General features: G+C 37.7%; 1 protein-coding gene across 3 annotated transcripts in view; it reads right to left on the bottom strand.

The window, feature by feature from the left end:
* STAT4 (signal transducer and activator of transcription 4) overlaps window positions 1-22014 on the bottom strand; it is a 3571511-nt gene that overhangs the window by 139793 nt on the left and 3409704 nt on the right. For 2 of the 3 annotated variants that reach the window (XM_044075198.1, XM_044075196.1), the window contains 2 exons: window positions 5176-5245; window positions 4980-5088 (listed from right to left, as the gene is read on the bottom strand). In XM_044075198.1, coding sequence (XP_043931133.1) covers window positions 4980-5088; window positions 5176-5245 — 179 coding nt within the window. The remainder of the gene's footprint in view (window positions 1-4979; window positions 5089-5175; window positions 5246-22014) is intronic. The other variant, XM_044075197.1, reaches the window with a different exon arrangement.

The raw sequence follows: 22014 nt of genomic DNA on the forward strand, positions 1-22014 counted from the left end.
ATCACCCAAAAAAGGGAGTGGTGTAGCTATCCTCCACTTAAAAAGCCTAAACCTCTCACCCTTCTCAGCACCCATCCCTGACTTCCACCCAGCAGAACTCTTAGCAGTAAACTGTCACCTCAACCCTCACAAAAAACTAGCAATAGCCTCCATCTATATCCCTTCTGGAAAAAAAACTGCCCATCCTAGAAAACATCCTATCTTGGTTCTCCCACAATATTCCCTATGAAACCCTCATCCTAGGTGATGTCAACCTAGACTGGTCCAGACTACAAACTGACTCCCTTCAATTCAGTATAAATCTACATAGGTTCCAACAACTAATAGCTTCCCGCACCCGACTCCATAAAAACCTAACTTCTATCTACACCATTGACTGGATACTGACCAACTCTCCTAAACTCTATCACAACCCCACTACTCTACCAGATCAACTTAGTGACCACCTACCCATCTCTGTCCTTAGATACACCTCCTAACCTCCCAAACCTAATCATTATGGAGGCTATCGTGAATTTTCCAACTTCAACATTTCCCAATTTAACTCTATTCTATCTTCCACTGACTGGTCGTTCCTTAAACATATTCCTCTAGATGACGCAGTAGAAAGTTTCAATAACATCTCGCTAAATACCCTGAACTCCCTTGCTCCCTCTAGAAAGATAATAATAAAATCCAACTACGCTCTCTGGCTTTCCAAAGACACAAAGTCCGTTAAAATCCAATGAGATAAAGCCTGGAAAACCTGGACCAAAACTAAAGAATTACCCTTCTTTCATAGCTACAGACATGTCAGAAATCTCACAAAGAAACAATGCAATGCAGATAAAAAGTCCTTCTTCAACTCTGACCAACTGAATAGCAAGTCCAACCCCCGTAAATTCTGGTCAACTATAAATAAAATACTCTCTCCTGGCTGCCCCACTAACCCCTCCCCCTATCCTAATACATCCTCTCTAGAAACTGCCACCCTACTTACCAAACACTTTATTGACACCATTTACCATCCAATGGGAACACTACAACTCAACCTACCCTTCCCTACCCACCTAATGATAACCCTTTCACCCTACATCCTGTTCCCACTTCTTATATCTCATCTCTACTTTTTAAGCTAAAACCCTGCTCTCCTTCCACTGATAATCTACCTCCTACTTTCCTCAAACTGGCTGCTGACTCCATTGCTTTCCCAGTGTCTCTACTAATCAATACGTCCATTCAAGAATCCACTGTACCTACTCTCTGGAAATCATTTTTCACTATTCCCCTTCATAAAGGTGGAAACTCTACTGACCCATCTAACTACCAACATATAGCTTTTCTATCCCCCCCCTCTCTAAAATTCTTGAAAAATGCATCCACTCACAATTACTAAAACATCTCCTCCAAAACAATCTCCTCAAACCCATCCAGCACAGTTTTCATCCTAACCATAGCACAACTACAGCCCTCATATCCTTCACCCATACCATTGCTGAGGCCCTAGACAACAACAAACTAATCTCCTGTCTCTTCCTAGACCTGTCCAAAGCATGTGATACTGTCTCCCATCCCCTACTGTCATCTAAACTTGCTAGTCTCAGTCTATCTTCCCCCAACCTTTTCTGGTTCTCCAGCTACCTATCTCACAGGCGGCAGTCTGTTAAATGGCTCTCTTCCTCTTCCCCACTCCTACCTGTCCCAACAGGAGTACGCCAAGGCTCCATCCTTGGCCCCCTCCTGTTCAATATCTTCACTAATAACCTCCACTTATCTTGCAAACAATCCTCCCTCATACAATATGCTGATGATTCAACTCTCATCTCCATCTCTGATGACATCACAGATCTCCATACACTCACTCAACTTACCTTTTCATCAACTGAACAGTGGCTAACCAGTAACTTTCTCATCCTCAATCCAAAAAAGAGACCAAACTCCTCCTATTTCTTCCCCGCTCACTCACTCAACACAAATCCTCCTTTTCCATCACTTCCTCTAATAACACAATCATTAAACCTGAAACCCATACTAAACTCATAGGAGTCATCATCGATGATGAACTCAAATTTAATATGCACCTTCTCCAATGCATAAAAAAAGAAAAAAAACAGAAACTTGGTTTACTTTATCGTAAAAAAAGATTCTTAACTCCAAATGCTAGACTCTCCCTAGCTCAAGCTCTCCTCCTCCATTCCCTTCTTTATGCTGCCCCTATATTCACCAACATTCAAGCCACAACCTTAAACAAACTCCAACAAACTCATCATAAGATAACAAAATTCATCACAAACTCTTCTTATAATATTCACCACATCCTACCCCTTACATCCCTCCACTGGCTCGAGTTCCCCCACCTACTGTTGCTATCACAACTTTAAATGTTACACTTCATTCTCAACAAACCTTCATCCTGCCCTGCTCTCTCTTCCTTCATCTCTATCTACACACCTGGTCATACTCTCCGTACCTCTAATCAACGACGGCTACATACCTACCTACCAAAAAAAGCAGTAGGCAAACTCCTATATAAACACACCATCACTCAAATTTGGAATAAACTTCAGAGAGAAATATGTTTCATCATCCACCCATCCCACTTTTGAGAAAAATTAAAAGTCCACCTGCTTAACTCCAAAATCTGTCCATGTCAAGCTCCAACTTAACTCCTCTCTCCGCTCCTTGGGTACCCCACTCATTACCACCCACTCAGCAAAGTATCCCCTCAACTTCAGTGCACACACTTACTACTTTATACTCATATCTGTTTGTAACAAACTCTTTCTGTAAATATGTATATAAATCACTACTGTGATCTTTTTAGGACAGACATTACATTTTACTCTAGTCTTGTGTACATTTTTTTATTTTGCCTTTCAATATTAGTGTATAATGTTATTTTTCTTTTTTATGAATACGTCAATGTATTTATCAATTGTCTGTATTTTAAATATTTGTATTATTGGGGCTTTTCTCCTAGGGTCTCCACTGAAAACGGGCCACTAGCCCAGCTGGACTAACCCGGTTAACAAATGTCAATAAATAAATAAATAAATAGAATTAAATGGTTTTAGAATTAAAAGAGAAAGATAATATTGTACTAAATAAAGTAGTCAAAACACTATGTACTTAGCCCAGAGTTATAGCTGATGAACCTCTTCGTTGCGCAGCAAACGAGATCTGGGGTAAATACAGGGTTGCGTTATGGGTAAAAAATGAGGCCCAAGAGCTTTGCTGAAGACCTTGAGCTGGAGAAATGGCCAAGATGGATTGATGCATTGGATCTGATCCCACAAGTGACAATAAAGGCAAGATTGACAACATCACATGACTATATTCACTTTAATACAGCATGTCCATCAAGTGCTGTCATTGTGCTGCTCTTACCAAACAGAAATAGTATAGTTAGAGACATCGCTAAAACACTTTTCAAAAGTTTTTAGTTTTTGTATGCAGCCAATCACAATAATCTCAAAGCTTAGAAATATGCAGTATGCAGAAAGCTGACTGGCAGTTAGGTTAATCCATTTTCAACCACAGATATGCATTAGCTGTACCTCCTTCCAGTAGATCTTTGGAATAAAAGCTGAAAATTTTGTGGATTTTTCCTAATATAAATAGTTTTCAAAAGTCTTGACTGTTCAAAGGTATGCCAAGATTTGTATCAGATTGTTATCTTAAAGTTCTACTACATGATATAGAAGTGTGTGTAGTATCTTAACATTTTGATATTCTTCTCAAACCATATTTTACACATAGAAATGTTACTACTAAACCTTTAGCTGATTTTAAATATTGAGATTCAATATTCGGACAAACTGCATTTTCCTTTTCATCTTCAACTGTACAGCAGTCAGCACTGCTGCCCAATAATGCTTGGCTTTACAATTTATTTCTCAGCTGGGGTGCCTTATGGACAGAGCATGAATGATTTCCTTCTGTACATGCAAGTTTTTATTGTGTCCAGTTTTCTCCCATATCCCAAACATATGGAGCATGTGGATTTGTGAGGTTCCAGATTGTGGGTAGATATCTGCATACGTGTGCGTGTGTGTGTGTGTGTGTGTGTGTGTGTGTGTGTGTGTGTGTGTGTGTGTGTGTGTGTGTGTGTGTTTGTGTATGTATTGCCTGTGATAGACCGGCATACAGTCTGGGACAAGTTTCCCTCCTTGTGCCCAATGCTTGCTAGGACAGGGTCTGGCTCCCCAACACACTGAACTGGATAGAACAGGTACTGAAAACAAATGGATGTTATTTATAAAAATTAATAAATGGTTTTAAAACATTTTACTCCATGTCATACCATGTTAGTTGTTTACATTCATGGTAAAGGCACCTTTATTCTGCAAGCTGATACTTTGCAGGTTTATACTCATTTACCACCTCAGTTTGAGCACCACTTCATAACACTTTCTAAAACTAAAAAGTCTTTCCAACACAGAGTTGCTTACTTTACTTGCACTATAATATAATATACACATTATTATATTTACTTTTTTGCTTATTAACCAAGTCACTTTCTTTAGTCCAACCTTTTCAGCCCTTACTTGTAACCTCAGAAAGCACAAGGGGAGAATTGCTATTACACCACACTTTCTGTGGCATTACTATTCCTGCCTTTTCACTCTCTTATCTTCTGCACATGCAAAAACATCCTAACTCTTGCTTTATGCCGGTTAGCTACATGCACACAGAAAATGCAGAGCTTTTTTTTTCCTTCCCTGCAGTTGCCTACTCAGGAATTATGGATAACACGAGTAAAGAGGCATTCTGCACTTCAGCTAACTAGAACATAAGGCAATGAGGTTCTGTAGACTGTGTGCCTGTGAACAATAATCTTGACATTTTTTAAAATTATGTATAGAATACTTTATGCATAACTTGTTCATTTTTTGCCCCCCTCCCAAGTATTTTAACAACTTAGAAGTAGAGTGTACCATTTTACATTCTCAGAAACTAATTTGTTTTAGACAGTCAGATCATTCTTAAAGAAACCTTACCGCACTTTCAACTTCTGAAGAGCTCAGTTGATCCTTCAGCTCTGCATAAGCAGATGGGGATAACGGAAGGAGATCTAGTGATGAAAAAGGAGCACTAGGTGTATTAAGGCTGTGAAAAGTAAAACAAAAAATATATCAAGTATTGCTTTTTGAAAGAGAAGTCTTTGAAATTATTCTGGATCAGCTGTTAACTTACAAAGTGGATACTGGGATGAACACCGAAGGTACATAACCTGCCTTTTCCCCCTTTGCCATAGGTTTGGTGACTGAAAAATACAAAAACAAAAAAAAAAATCAGTAATTCACTCAGCAAAATGAAAGCATAATTTCAAAATAGCTCATGCAGATGCAGTTACATAAGACAGTTCAGAAACTATATTGTGAAATCTATCCTAAGGGCAGATGCCTACAAGTATAGTTATATAGGGAAGAATATGCTGCAGTTAACAAGCTGAGTACTGAATGAACACACTGGATTGTCTTGCAGTAAAAGATAGCAACTACATGTAGCTGATGGGCATTTTTTTTCAAATGCATGCACAGTTCTTTTGTTAACCTCTTTATCAAGACTTGCCATCAGTACAGTTGTGAGAAACACCTGTGCTGGAATTATGTCCAGATTATGACCAGCAGTGGCTTATTCCAATTATGTGGCAAAAGCAGTAAAGAGGAAAACTAAAGTTACGACTACGTGTATCAGAAAAAAAATATATAAAAATTGTGTATTATAAAAGTTATGTGTAACATATACAAAGTGGCACAGAAAATTAAACAGTTTACAGATTATCAGCTTTTTTCTGCTTCTCATTACTACTGCCTTCACTGGTAAGAACTTAGTGCAGTTTAATATGCATATGTACTTTGAAAATCAATTTACTATCCATAACCTATGGCTTATATAATTTTGTTAACCATGAGTAGAACAGTGATCTCCATGGTACTATTTCATGATTTAAGTAGTTCTATATACAGTATTTATAAATAAAAAAAATCTATAAAAGGATTAAATCAGTAAGCAAATACTCATACTGATGTACAATAAAGAAACAGAGGCAGAAGTGAAACAGGAGATATGTAGAGAGTAAAATTAGTGATAAGCTTATATGCCCAGATGTAAAGCACTTGCAGTTTGCCTAAGATTTGAGATAAGCTTTTAGTTGTGAGCAATATTTGGAGTAAGAATAAATACTTTTAAGATATGAGTGGAGTACTTCACATAGATAAGAGAAAAGAACCGTGAAAGAGTGATTTGTGCACAGAAATTCTCTTTTAGGAATTTGAAGTGGAGGAACAGAGTGGTTATGATTTTTAAAGTTATATGGAGGTATTTATAAAATTAAATTTATTGGTTGGGGGGATGAGCTCATCTTTGAAAAACTTGAATACCTGTGAGAGAACAGAAGGTCATCTCCTTGTTCAAAATAATCTCTTTGGCTCCTTGTATACTTTTTAGAGTTTATAGTTACATCCCACCAGTCATTAGCATTGTGTATTTCAAGCTTGTGTCTGCTTATTGTTGTTTGATTTGCACAAAACAAATTCAGTTTGCTTGCCACTTTCTGAGACAATACAGCTGTCAGGTATTTACCATACTGATTGAGGACTAAAATATCCCTATCTTCACAGAAATTAGATTGGTACTAAAACATTCCAGTGGGCAGCCCAACTTCACTAAAAGTTTTAAATCAGCAGTAACAAGGAATGATATAAGGCTTCTAAGCTATGACTAACCGTACATAAAATATAAACTAAACTGCAGTGAGTATGCACCAGTCCAGAAAAATGAAGCCTACAGGAATAGCAAATGACCCTAAGACAAATGCCATATAAAGTACCCTACAGGACTTACAAAAACATACACCATATCATAAAAAATTTCATTCTGGAAAAAAAAAACATAAAAATTTGCACTTTAAAACCTTGTATGTAATAACATACAAGGTTTTAAAGTGAAAATTTTTATGTTTTTTTTTCAGAATGATTTTTTTTATGATATGGTGTATGTCTTTAATCTGTTATATTAGCTAAGGGTCACCTGGGTTTGATTTTCCTTATTTAAGGATTGAGTGATGTGCTGTTTTCAACTCTGATGTGGGAAAAAGCGTTCACTTCGTTATGTTTTACAATAAACATTTCTTGCTTTTATGAACAGCAGTTTTGGACTTATTTGGAGGTAACAAACACTTAGTCAGCCTGACTCTACAGCTTGCAGTGGTGATTTTTTTTTTGGTGAATATGTTGCTTCTTTACCACGTTTGGTGGAGACTGGTTCTTACAAAAACATAAGCTACATTAGGCCAGCCATTACATCTCTCCAGCTAATAGCACATAAGAAAGTATGGAAGTAACTTGTTTTGGGATAAAAATACAACCATGAAATGCAACATACTCCATACTGCCATGGGATGTGATATACAGCTGACTGTCATGTTTAAAGCTCATGTTTAACACAGCAAAACCAACTTTTATTTTTGCATAAAAAAGTGTTTGCATGCATCCTTGCACATGCGACACATTATTGTAAACCTAAAACACGGTTTTAAGTCAGCTGTTAAATAAAAGAACATTTTAAAAAAGCTTCTGAACGCAGAAGTCTAATAGACTCTTGCTGTATTTATGGCATGAATACTAACATGCCAGAAGGAGGTGTGTACATCATTTTTGGAGCCAAGTCTAATTATGACATATTACCGTGACTGTATAGTTGAGAAATACATTAGTAAATCTCCAACGTGTTAAATTAATAGTTTGGCAAAAAACTTGCTTTTTGCCAAACTATTAATTTAATAGGTTGTCAAATAAAGAATTGTTTCACAAGTATGCAATCACAACACATTGTAATTAGACTTGGCCCCCCAAAGTGACTTAAAAGCCTCCTGCTGGCATGTTAACATTCATGCCGTAAATACAGGAGACATATGTCAGGCTTCTGTCTTTGGAACTTTTTTTAAATTCTTTTTTCTTAACTAGCTTGAAACCAACTTTTATTTTACAAATAAAGAGTGTGCATGTATGTATATATAGATATATATATATATATATATATATATATATATATATATATATATATCTGCACAAGGATGCATGCAAACACTTTTTTATGTAAAAATAAAAGTTGGTTTCACCATGTTAAACATGATCATTAACAATGTTCCACTACCAGTACAATACAAACTTAAAAGATGGGTAATGTAAAACAGTGTTGCTAATGGAAGGCTGTCATGACTTGTCATGTCTGTTAGCTGGGACCTTTCCTAAGCAAAAGGCTAATCCACCATCTTGTCCTGTTGGAGGACTGCAGATAAGATAACACTGTAAATAGCAGTCATCAGTCCTACGGCTGATCTTTCATTTTTTATTAATTCACCTGTTTCTGGCACAAGGCTAATTCACCACTCTGTCCTGGTTGAGGACCACAGTCTTAAAGGGTATATCTAATCATCAAATTTCGAACCTCAAACCAGCAAGAGGACTAAATCCTGGAAAGACATTAAAGCATATTAAAAGGAGTGGGTCCTGGATGGGGTGTAGTTATGCAGACAGACACTCAACTATTAAGTTAAGCATATCACATAATTGTACTGTTATATTTCAAAAGCTCATAAGAGGTTATACAGTGTTCAGGCCAAAAGGCCAATGAGGAACATGGATTCTTTTCCAAATGGCTTATACACTTTATTACCCATCCAATTATCAAGTGCATTCTTAAGCAAAGTTAAACTACTGGGCAAGCGGATATTAAATGGTATATCCTTTAAATGCTATATCCTCTTCAAAAGGAACCTTGACGATTGGATGGGAGATATGAAATTCACCCCGGGGATCACGTCAGTCGCCCTGGTAGACAGCCTAGTACCAACCTATGAACCTATTATTTGATAATATAACCATTCTTTTAGTGCATAAAGTATATATGAATTTAGATTTACATATCTGAATATTAAAATTCATATTATTGTATTTCAAATTCCTGTTCTTAAAGACAATATCCATTTCAAACATTGATCTTAAAACTGGATCACAGAAAATACTATATGCAGTTATTAGCTTTCCGCACGTGTCTATAACAAACAAAATATGACTTTAAATGCTGCATCTATTGTTATAATCAAGGTGTTTAATTGAAATTATTTTTTAGTAAATTTTCTCTGTACATCTTCTAAAATGTGTAACTGTCCTTGAATATGCATACAAAACACATTATTATATTCTAAAATGGACCTCATGTAAGATTTAAATACTATGACTAAAATCTCATCTCTTGTTAACAATCTTAGGATATAACCCATTTTTTTAAGGTTTTGGTGCAAACTGCCTCTGCATGATTTGTAAAGGAAAAATTTGAGATAATAATACCTAAATCCTTGTACTGATCCACTTCCACAAGTGGAACTGATGCTAGATAAATATTATTTTAATCACTTTATTAGAAAATACATAACATTACATTTATGAGTACCAAACTGCAACCCAACAGATGATGACCAGTTATCCAGTAATTGCATACATGCATTCATGGCCTCAAAATTTATTTTATTTTGTAATATGAAACCCATCTTGCATTCATTAGCATGTTTATAAAGCTAGACATCTTTAATTTTTGGATTTGTGGAAAATACCATATTAAGAAGTACATATCCCAAGACAAAACCTTGAGGGACTCTTGAGTAGACTGGCAACAAGTCAGACGGTATATATCTGAATTTTACATGTTGAGTTCAATTTGTTAACCATTCCATTACCCATGTTATTATGAAGCAGTTTACATTACTTTTTTGTAAGTAAATGCATATTAAAGGAAATGGCAGATTTTTGAAAACGTTTGATAAGTCCAAAATAAATACCCTGTAATAAACCTAACTCTACTGCTTCTACCACTGGATCATAAAAAAGTAACCTTATTACTCAGTGTAGAGCTCCCATTGATAAAGCCGTTTTATTCAATAATAACAGCAGGAAGGTTTGAACCACTATTGTTCATCAGTTTTACTAAGCACAGCTCAAAGCACTTATGAAGGACAGATGTTAGGCCTATAATTTTCTAATGAATCCTTCTTCACTTTCTTATATATTTGTGTTATATGGGAAGTCCACCAAGAATCAAGTACAGATCCATTTTTAATGATTGATTAAACAGTCTATATAAAATGAGGATACTTATATCACACAAAATTGATATAAAAACACCAGAATTATATCTAGTCTCATAGCCAAGGCTTTGTTAATTTTTGCTAAATTATTAGTGTCATATTTACAGAAAAAGTTGAACACTCTCCTTGCAGAGGTATTAAAGGTCAATGTCTAGTTGGTGCAAACCTTTTGTCATAATTTAACAAAAAGAAATTGTTAAACTCATTTGCAATTAGCCATGGGTCATGTTTCACTGCATTATTTATTGCAAATGGATTTCTAATTGATACATCATTATTTAATGAATTTATACATCTATAAAACATTTTTTATTTGATGTTTCATAAATTAATCTTGTTCTGTAATAACTTATTATTGTAATTTTGTCCTTTAAATCTTTACTTACTTTATTTAAATTGCCTTGTTTGTGCTTGCCAGATATTTTTTCTGTATATTTAAATTTTCTACTTTTCTTCTTAAAAATTCTCTCTAATACCTTATTCCACCAAACTGGTTGTATCCCTTTATTTTGGATTGTGTACATGGTTTCTTCTAAAATTCACGGTAACAGGTCCTCAGATATCTGATAACAGTTATGATTGGATTTTTAGTTGCAAAGTCATTCCAATTTGTTTTATCAATCTAATCCCTTAATCTCCCATAATCAATTATGCCATATTTATATTTTTAATAAACTCCTAAAATTTAAAGTGTATCTTAAGTTTGAATGTTATGGAGTTATGATCAGAATTCCCCAATGGCATATTCACATTCACATTTTGAACAATCAGTATTATTTGTTATAGCATAATCTAAAATATATTCATCTCTTGTTTTATCAACAACAAATTATGTAATTCCTTGTAGTAACAACATAGTAATACGCTTATATTCAAAAAATGATTTACCAGTTTTACTATTCCAGGAAATTCCAGGGTGGTTAAAATTGCTATGAGTATCATATTACGGTAATTCATAATGTTTTCAAGTTTGCACAAATAATCATGTCTTGAACTGTCCATACTTGGAGAATGATAGCAGACAGCCACATTAACATTCATGACTTCTTTAATTTGAACATTAATGCACTCCATATCAGGTACTTGTATCTGAAAAGACAGAACTGTACTGTGAATCCACAAAGTCACTTCACCACCTCTACACTTCTCTCACAAACACTTATATTTGGTGAAATTACTTATCACAAAGCCTGAACTATCCTATGATTCAACTATTGCTACCAACCTGTAATCATCATCTTCGATTAAACCAACAGGTTTACTAAATTTGTTAAACAAACTTCAAGTGTTGAAGTAATAAAACTTTATACAGCTGTATTTGGTCTGTCTCAGTAAGGGCTTGTTTTACTAATCCAGTTTCTTATAAAAATAACTTGTATAATTTGTAATTTTACTTGAAATAAATAATGCACCATAAGAATTTAGATGCAACATATCTGTGCTAAACATCCTAGAATCATGGAAACACTGTTTCCCAATATGTTAACAGATGTAATCTATTCACAACAGCAAGTTACCTCAACCAATCATTAAATAAGTGAGCTTTACTGTACAAATAATCAGTTAAAGACATAGATGGAATTATTTAGTTTTCCATCCCACTTTCCAACTGTTCAATGATTTCTAAAACAAAATTCGTAATATGGTTCAATGGGATATACTTAAGATCATTAATACCACATGAATAAGAAATAGCCGGTACTTGGTTGTACTCCATACAAATTTACTTATCATTTTATTCACATCTTCCAATTTCAATTCTGTTAGTGCAGAAATTGTTATAAGTTTTTTTTACCCACACTACATTATTTCATTTCTACAGGCTTTAGTAGTGAATCACCCAAAATCAAAATTTCCTGCATCAAATCACAGAGCACACTGTTATTACCATATTCTATCACTTTTATAGCTCTTGTATCACCAGACTTAACTTCCTTATTTAATCTTGTCTTTTGCCTAAGTGTTACATTATTACTGATAGGGACCCATCCACATCAATGTATTTTGTTTAAATGGATCAGATAAATTCTCCAGAATAAAGTCCAACCTTAATTTCCTCATTGTTTTCAGTCATTTATTACCTCAAAACAGTTAGCAGATTGTATATTAGTACTAGAAGGCACATGAAAGGTATCCATTTTTGAATTAATGGTAGTACCTAGTCATTTGATGCTACAACAGTATTACCATTGGCAATATTTTTCACTTCACAAGTTAAGATGTAATTATTTCAACTTACTTCAGTTTTTGCAGAATCTGAATATTTGTTTTGTAATACAATAACCTCAGGACAGAAGCAAACATACACTTAGGAAGACTGAGTATTAATATCCAAAAATTGCTTCACATTCTCTTGATTTGACTTCATGTTACCAAGTATCTGCATAGTGCTTTCTAGTATCCCAGTGGGTTCATAAGAAATAAATATATTAACGTTTAATACTTTACTACTTTCCTTACTAAGTACTGAACTGTCAGTTTGACCTGACATAAAAACCTCAACAGTGTGTGTTTCTGATTAAGTCAAAATTTGAGCCTTATGTTTTTTTTCTTACTTTTTAACTTGTTCCTTTTATTTACTAATTCTCCTTAAGTCACTGTAATGGTGGTGGGTTTACTACCATCATTAACTGTATCCCTATTGGGAGCTTAGAATCAACTGACACTATATCCTTGTTGCAATAAACATCCATCCACCAGTCTGCTACAAACTCCTTTAGTGATGAATAACCTCTGCCAAAATGGCATTTACAAGTAAACTTATTCTATATGGTTTACTTATAACTGTGTTAAATAATTCTTTTAGTTTGCTACAATTGCTATATACAGCAATTTCTAAATTCCTGGTATACACTCATCAAAAGTCACATTTCTTAATATATAAATTCTTAATTAAATCATCAACATAAAAGTTCAAAGACTCCATTATAAGTTACTAAATGGAGTATCTATAATAAAAAATAGAGATTAACTGCAAGAAAAAATGTTCTATATTAAACACAGAGATTTTTATCAACTTTAACAAACACAGTATAGTACGAGCCATCAAGAACAGAGACTAACAGAAAAAATATCCAGTTATTTAAAAAAAGAAAATTAGGTAAGGCAGACTAACAATGTGCTCAAAATTCAAAAGGAAGTTACCCTACAAGTCTTGCATTGTTTTCCTTAAAAAAAACTTTGCTCCTATACTCCTAGAATCCGACAGCCGTAGAATCACACAAAGATGAGCAAAGAGTGTCTTTGTGCGTTCACGGTGATATGAGCACCCACTCTACTTACAGGTGCTCGTACCTCAGCGCAATTTAAAGTGCATCACACTTCTGATGGGTAAGATAAATAAAGTGTGTGTTCCCAACATCTTTAGAAAGACAGTCCTTGGAGCCCTTAAAAGGGCACCAGCAAACACAATATAAATTCTCTGTTTCCCTTCTATCCTCAGCACAAAATTCATGGTTCAGCTGCTTGTACCCCTGCATGATTTAAAGTGCAGCACACTTCTTCTGGTAGATAGGACAGACTATTAATCACACAAGCACTCAAGTTGTATGAAGTTTAGAAAAATACAAATAAAGTGTGTGTTCCCAATGTCTTTAGAAAGATGTGGGAGAGCACACACAATAAAATTAAACATAGTCCTTGGCACCCTTAATAGGACATCAGCAAACATGGTATAAATTTCTTGTTTCCCTTCTGTCCTCAGCACCCATCCTACAAATTAACTAGATGGGTAGAATAACAAGCTATACATTCAGTTTTCAGATGGAAGTCCCAGCAAGTATGCCATGGACAAGTGCAACAAAACACCTTTAGGTTTGGAGACCATATTTAATGTAATTTAAAGTGTTTGGCAATCATAAAGTACTGATGACAAAGTAATTGCTTCAAATATGGCTGCTAAAATCAGCCTCTAAAACAGCTGACAGAAATAGCCTCTGTAGTAGGCTGTACTTTGACTTCCCTTGAAAAATTATCCACAAATATCAGCAAAGAATTCAATACAAGAAATGTTAGGGATTACTTTCTTACCAGATAACTCAGCAATGTAAACACTTAGACAACAAGAAAATTATGAGCTTTCTGAATTATCTTGATGTTAGAAATACACACAAATAGCTGTCATCTGGCCCCCTGCATCCTTAGAACGAGGATACAAGAGAGATATTTGATTCCTATGGGTCACAAAAATATCCAAAATTACTACACACAAGAAGGAAGGATTATTAGACAAAAGACTGCTACATTGATGGAAAAATGCGTAGGGCTCGAAACACATAGCACAAGCAATCCTGGAACTCTCCAATAGCACCAGCCAACAAAAGAAATGTTTCCCATGTGAGGAATATTAAGGACTCTGTATATTGGTTCAAATGGATTGCTTTCTAATTGCTTCCTAAAGCAAAGCTTACACTCAAGGGGTTACAAGGGGTCCTATGAGCATGGTTAAAATGTAGCACCACTTTAAGAAAAAAAATAAGCTTAATCAAAGGTATAAAGGTCACTAACAGGTCTCAAAAGAGGCATGCCATTAAAGCCAATCAGTGTATCTGACATTATAAAAGTATTTGAGGAAGCTGCACCTGCTAAAGGCAGCAGCTATGTGCTTCACATCAAAAGAACACCCTTCGCATTTTGAGTATGACTTTTTCTAGAAAGTTTCCTTCATTCCTGAATGACTGCAGGGTTTGCTCATTAAACAAAATCCTGTTAGGAACTACAACCACATAATCCTTACTGTAATATGGCTGAATTTCATAGTCAAATGAAGAATTTTGTCTTAGCACTGGAAAAAGGGTCCTTCTTGACAGGATAATGGGTGAAATGTAATGTTACCTCCATGAAAACGGCAAAACACAGCTGTCTGGACTAACAGTGACATATCAGGATCAGCAAATTCTTTGTTTTTCTCACTTTAGCAGAACTCTTTTAGCTAAGGGAACCAGGGGCCATACATAAAGCAAATAATTATTCTGTGGTCCTAACAGGGTGTTGTGAGCAACTATGTTACACATTTGAGTTAACTGATCAGTATCACAAGATCCAAAAATATATCTGACCAATTGTTTCCATATTTTGGCTAATTCTAGCACTTCTTAAGAATGCAACTGTCACATTTTATCCATGCAAACTCTTTGACTCAAAGCCTGTAAGGAGAGTGTATGGCCATTCCACAAAACAGTACAATTTCATTCTGCTCTGCTTGTGTTCAACATTGCCATTCATATAGCTTAAACATTTACATATCAGTATATCTATTTTCTAAATGACTGAGTTTTCCTTCCAGAACAAATGTTTGTTTCTGAAGTTTCTATAAATTCTCATCATGATGTTGTTGTAGGGCCCCTCCCATTCAATTTATTTCTAGTCTACTGCTTTCTGATAATTTTAATAGTCCAAAGTTTGCTTTCTTGATCAAAAGTGTCATGGTAGACCACTGTGATTGCACCAGAGTTTTTAGTTCTTCAACAGCATGCTGAACATTTTGTACCTCCAATGCAGACCCAATAATACTGGGAGTATAACGATCAAAATCCATGCAGGACAGCACAAACTATTACGTGAACTGAAAATCCTGTGGTGAAGGACACTGGCTCACGATATAAGTTATGCTTGTAACTTATATTGTGAGCCAGTGTCTTTCACCACAGGATTTTGTTTTCGCTTAATACTGGGAGTGTGATGACTTGTCTCCAGCAGCAGCTAGTGACTTTACAGTAAGGTGGGGCTATAAGCAACAAATAAATATGGGGACTAATTGGAAAAGGAAGCAGACACATGGGGCAGGGCTATGGATACTGCTTAATCTCATCTGTTTTTTTTGTGGATGATTTAGAATAGTACAGCTCATCAGACAAGCATCTGAAAGCAAAACTACAAATGATTAAAACTCACACGATATAAGAATGCTTGGTCTTATATGTGCAAAAACCCAGCCACTGGGGATGCACAAGCCAGTGCATTTCTTTGTGCCGGTCCCAAGCCCAGATAAATGGGGACAGTTGCGTCAGGAAGGGCATCCGGCATAAAACTTCACCAAAACATTTCATGCAGACATCAAGAAAAATGTTTATACCGGATCAGGCGAGGCCCGGGTTAACAACAACCACCACCAGTACTGTTAGCCTACAGGGTGCTGGCGGAAATTGGGCTACTGTTGGCTGAAGGAGGAGAAGAAGCGGAAGACATGGCCGAAGGCAGGAAGAGAGGAGAAAGGCTAGGACTGTGGTTGTGAGGGTCGGAACTTTGAATGTTGGCAGTAGGACTGCTATAGGGAGAGAGCTAGCTGATATGATGGACAGAAGGAAGGTTGGTATACTGTGTGTGCAAGAGATCAGATGGAAGGAGAGTAAGGCTAGGTGTATCGGAGGTGGGTTCAAATTGTTTTATCATGGTGTGGATGGGAGGAGAAATGACGTAGGAGTTATTCTGAAGGAACAGTATGCTGAGAGTGTTTTGGAGGTGAAAAGAGTGTCGGATAGAGTGATGTTTATGAAGCTGGAAATTTATGGTGTAATGATGAATGTTGTTAGTGCGTATGCTCCACAAGTTGGGTGTGCAATGGATGAGAAAGAAAAATTTTGGAGTGAATTGGATGAAGTGGTGATGACTGTTCCCAAGGGTGAGAGAGTGGTGATTGGAGCAGATTTCAATGGGCATGTTGGTGAAGGGAACAGAGGGGATGAGGAAGTGATGGGTAGGTATGGTGTTAAACAAAGGAATGCAGAAGGTCAGATGGTAGTGGATTCTGCGAAAAGGATGGACATGGCTGTGGTGAATACATATTTTAACAAGAGGGAGGAGCATAGGGTGACATACAAGAGTGGAGGAAGATGCACACAGGTGGATTATATCTTATGTAGGAGGGCCAGTTTGAAGGAGATTGGAGACTGTAAAGTGGTGACCGGAGAAAGTGTAGTTAGGCAGCATAGGATAGTGGTTTGTAGGATGACGTTGGTTATCAAGAAGAGGAGGAGGAGTGTGAGGGCAGCACCAAGGATCAAATGATGGAAACTGAAAAAGGGTAATTGTGAGGTGGAGTTCAGGGATGAGTTAAGGCAGGCACTGGGTGGCAGTGAAATGTTACCAAATAGCTGGGTAACTACAGCAGAGCTAGTAAGGGAGATGGCTAGAAAGGTGCTTGGTATCACATCTGGACAGAGGAAAGACGACAAGGAGACATGGTGGTGGAATGAGGAAGTACAGGAGAGTATACAGAGAAAGAGGTTGGCAAAGAAGAAGTGGGATTGTCAGAGAGATGAAGAAAGTAGACAGGAGTATAAGGAGATGAGGTGCATGGCAAAGAGAGAGGTGGCAAAGGCTAAGGATGAGGCATATGAAGAGCTGTATGAAAGGTTGGACACTAAGGAGGGAGAAAAGGACCTGTACCGATTGGCTAGACAAAGGGACCGAGCTAGGAAAGATGTGCAGCAGGTAAAGGTGATAAAGGATAATGAGGGAAAAATACTCACAAGCGAGGAGAGTGTGTTGAGGAGATGGAAAGAGTACTTTGAGGGGTTGATGAATGAAGAGAATGAGAGGGAGAGAAGGTTGGATGATGTAGGGATAGTGAATCATGAAGTACAATGGATTAGCAAGGAGGTAGTAAGGATAGCTATGTAGAGAATGAAGAATGGAAAGGCTGTTGGCCCAGATGACATACCTGTGGAAGCATGGAGGTGTTTAGGTGAAATGGCAGTGGAGTTTTTAACCAGATTGTTTAATGAAATCTTGGAAAGTGAGAGGATGCCTGAGGAATGGAGAAAAAGTGTTTTGGTACCGATTTTTAAGAATAAGGGTGATGTGCAGAGCTGTAGTAACTACAGAGGGATTAAATTGATCAGTCACAGCATGAAGTTATGGGAAAGAGTAGTGGAAGCAAGGTTAAGAAGGGACGTGATGATTAGTGATCAGCAGTATGGTTTCATGCCAAGAAAGAGCACTACAGATGCGATCTTTGCTCTGAGAGTGTTGATGGAGAACTACAGAGAATGTCGGAAAGAGTTGCATTGTGTTTTTGTAGACTTAGAGAAAGCATATGACAGGGTGCCTAGAGAGGAGTTGTGGTATTGTATGAGGAAGTCAGGAGTGTCAGAAAAGTATGTAAGAGTGGTACAGGATATGTACGAGGGTAATGTGACAGTGGTGATGTCTGCAGTGGGAGTGATGGGTGCGTTTAAGGTAGAGGTGGGGTTACATCAAGGATCAGCTCTGAGCCCTTTCTTATTTGCAATGGTGATGGACAGTTTGACAGACGAGATCAGACAGGAGTCCCCGTGGACTATGTTGTTTGCAGATGACACTGTGATCTGTAGTGAGAGTAGGGAACAGGTGGAGGAGACCCTGGAGAAATGGAGATATGCTCTAGAGAGAAGAGGAATGAAGGTCAGCAGGACTAAGACAGAATATATGTGTGTGAATGAGAGGGAGGATAGAGGAATGGTGAGGATGCAAGGAGTAGAGGTGGCGAAGGTGGATGAGTTTAATACTTGGGGTCAATAGTTCAGAGTAACGGTGAGTGTGGAAGAGAGGTGAAGAAGAGAGTACAGGCAGGATAGAGTGGGTGGAGAAGAGTGTCAGGAGTGATTTGTGACTGACGGGTACCTGTAAGAGTGAAAGGAAAGGTCTACAAGAGGGTAGTGAGACCAGCTATGTTATATGGGTTGGAGACAGTGGCATTGACAAAAAGGCAGGAGTTTGATCTGGATGTGGCAGAATTAAAGATGTTAAGATTTGCACTGGATGTGACGAGGGTGGACAGGATTAGGAATAAGTATATTAGAGGGTCAGCCCAGGTTGGAAGGTTTGGAGACAAAGCCAAAGAGGCACGATTACATTGGTTTGGACATGTGCTGAGGAGGGATGCTGAGTATATTGGGAAAAAGTTGCTAAGGATGCAGCTACCAGGTAACAGGAAAAGAGGAAGGCCTAAGATAAGGTTTATGGATGTGGTGAGAGAGGACATGCAGGTGGTTGGTGTGACAGAGCAAAATGCAGAGGACAGGAAGAAATGGAAACACGTGATCTGCTGTGGCGACCCCTAATGGGAACAGCCGAAAGAAGATGATGGTCTTATATGTGCAAAAGTAACACTTATATCAGGAAAGTTGCAGCATCAAGAAAATATCAGCCTGGGACAGTAATGTGACTTAAAGGAACTTGAAAAGGCGGGTGTAGATAAATATCTGGGAATAGATAAAGTGTTAGCAATAAAACATGAAGTGAGAACAAAGCTTAATGAGGAATGCTTCAGAAGACTAAAGCTAATCCTGAAAACTGCCTTGATATTTAGGAATAAAATGTACGCTATAATTCAACTTGTTCCTCCTGTTCTAACTCACAGCTCTGAGTGAGCCCAGGAAGCACTTGATCAACTGTAAAAGAAAGTACAGTTTTGTACCTACCATAAATGTAGATGTTCGAGGATTCCATTGCTGCAGTCCTTACTATTGGGTATAGTCCAGTCGGCCCGAATACCAGAGTATAAGGCTGGCGTCGGTCAGGCGCATTAGACTGAGGCTACTAATGCGCATGACCGACGTCATATCCTCAGTCTTTTCTTGCCCCAGATGTCAGAAGACCCTAAAAAGACAAGGCCCAAAATACCTGCACCAAAAACATGTACAATATATACAAGAATATATACAAAAATATAAGCATGTAAACTCACCTACACAACCACCCCTAAACACAGAGGGAAGGAGGGAGGGACTGCAGCAATCGAATCCTCGAACATCTACATTTATGGTAGGTACAAAACTGTACTATGTTCTTCGTTTTCCATTGCTGCAGTCCTGAATCCCAAAGCAGAGGTAAGGGAGGCTGGCAAATCATAAAGAAGTAGGAGCTGACAACATGCCTTGCAAAACAGCTGTGGCAAAACCAGCCCTAGACTTAGAGTAGATAGGAAGGTGATAATGCTTAGAGAAAGTATGCACTGAACTCCAAGTAGCTGCTTCCATAATATCCTTAGTTGCCACCCCTTAGAAATGCTGTTGAAGTGGCAGTAGCCCTAGTGGAATGAGGCCTAATCCCAGCTGGAATCTCCTTGCCATGATGGGAATAACAAAATGCAATGCAAAAGCCAATCCACCTAGAAATAGTTTGTTTTGACACAGGCTTGCCCTGTGAACTCAAAGCAAAAGAAACAAACAACTGCTGAGACTTCCTAAAATCCTTAGTCCTGCTTAAATAATAATTGCCTGTGTACATCTAAAGTGTGCAAAATCTTTTCCCCTTTATTTTGAGGGTCTGCATAAAACGTAGGCAAATGAATAGTTTGGTTTAAAGCCACACTAGAAACCACCTTAGGCATAAAGGAAGGATTAGTGCGTAATGATACCCTATCCTTATGGAAAATCAAAAGGGCTCTACTGCCATAAGGGCCTGCAACTCAGACACCCTTCTTGCAGAAGTAATAGCCAACAGAAAAGCAGTCTTCCATGACAAGTATTTCAATTCAGCAGTAGCTGCAGGCTCAAAAGGTTGTAGAGTAAGTTTTCCAACACAAAATTGAGATCCCAAGCAGGAGTAGGAGCTCGGGTCTTATATTCTTTGCCCCTCTAAGAAACTGCTTGAACAAAGGATAACAAAGGTGGGTCACAATCATAGTGAGCTGAAATTGCTGCAGCATGAATCTTAATGGAAGAGAAGGACAAACCTTTGTCCAATAACTCAGTAAGATATTGAAGAGCCACACTCAAATTAGGCTCAGAAATCTCCAAATTCTTTGCTGTACTCCAAAATAAAAATCTCTTCCATTTTTCTCTCTCCTTGTACTAGGTCTTCTAGCTTCCATAATCACATTTAAAACTTGTTGAGGAAGTTGAGACCTGCTGTGCTTCAACACAGAATATGCCAGGCTGTTAGATGAAGAGAGTGAAGCTTGACATTGAGCAGATGACCGTCCATCTGAGATAACAGATGAGGAATCAGAGGTAAAGGCCATGGAGGCTTCTTTACCAGACTCCGTAGTAGTGGGTACCAGTGTTGCCGAGGCCAATCTGGAGCTATCAAAATCATCCTTGGCCTGTCTTGTCTGACCTTTAATAGTACCTTTGGAAGAAGAGGCAGAGGTGGAAAGGCATACACATGAAGGTTTTTCCAACTGAAAGACAGAGCATCCACTTTCCAAGCTGTGTGATGAAACCCCTTTGTGCAATACTTTGGCAGCTGGTGGTTTAGTGGAGAAGCGAACAGATCTATGTCTGGAGTTCCCCATGACACTGTCAATTTCTGAAATACATGAAGATCCAGTTTCCACTCGTGGGGATCCATGATTTGTCTGCTTAACACATCTGCTAAGGAGTTCTGTGCTCCTGGCAGAAACCTTGCCTGAAGAGTTAGTTGCAAGCAGTCTCCCATAAAATCATTGCCTGCCTGCATAGAGGATAAGAATGTGTTCCCCCTTGCTTGTTGATGTACCACATGACAGTTGTGTTGTCTGTTAGAATCAACACCTGCCCTGGAAGAAGTAACTCCTTGAAAGCCATTAATGCAAACTGGACTGCTAACATCTCCTTCATGTTGATATGTAGATGCTGTAGTCTGGCAGGCCACTTGTCTTGTATCCACTTTCCATTTAGATGAGCTCCCCAAGCAATGTCCGAGGCATCTGTCGTTAAAATCTGACTTGCCTCTGGCCGGGTCACAGAGAGTCCCTTGTTTAGGTGACATTCCTGAGCCCACCACAAGAATTCTTTTGAAGGCAAGGTATTATTTGAATGACAGTGTCCAAATCCTGGCAGTGCTGTGTCCATACATTTTGAGATACCATTGTAGCTTCCTCATATGCAGTTTGGCATTGGGAAGCACCAGAATACAAGATGCCATGAACCCTAATGCTTGAAGGACTGTCCTTGCAGTCAGCACGGACTGATGAGATAGTT

The sequence above is a fragment of the Protopterus annectens genome, chromosome 6.part0, assembly GCF_019279795.1.
Source record: "Protopterus annectens isolate FY-2018-M chromosome 6.part0, PAN1.0, whole genome shotgun sequence".
In the NCBI taxonomy this organism is placed as follows: Eukaryota; Metazoa; Chordata; order Ceratodontiformes; family Protopteridae; genus Protopterus; species Protopterus annectens.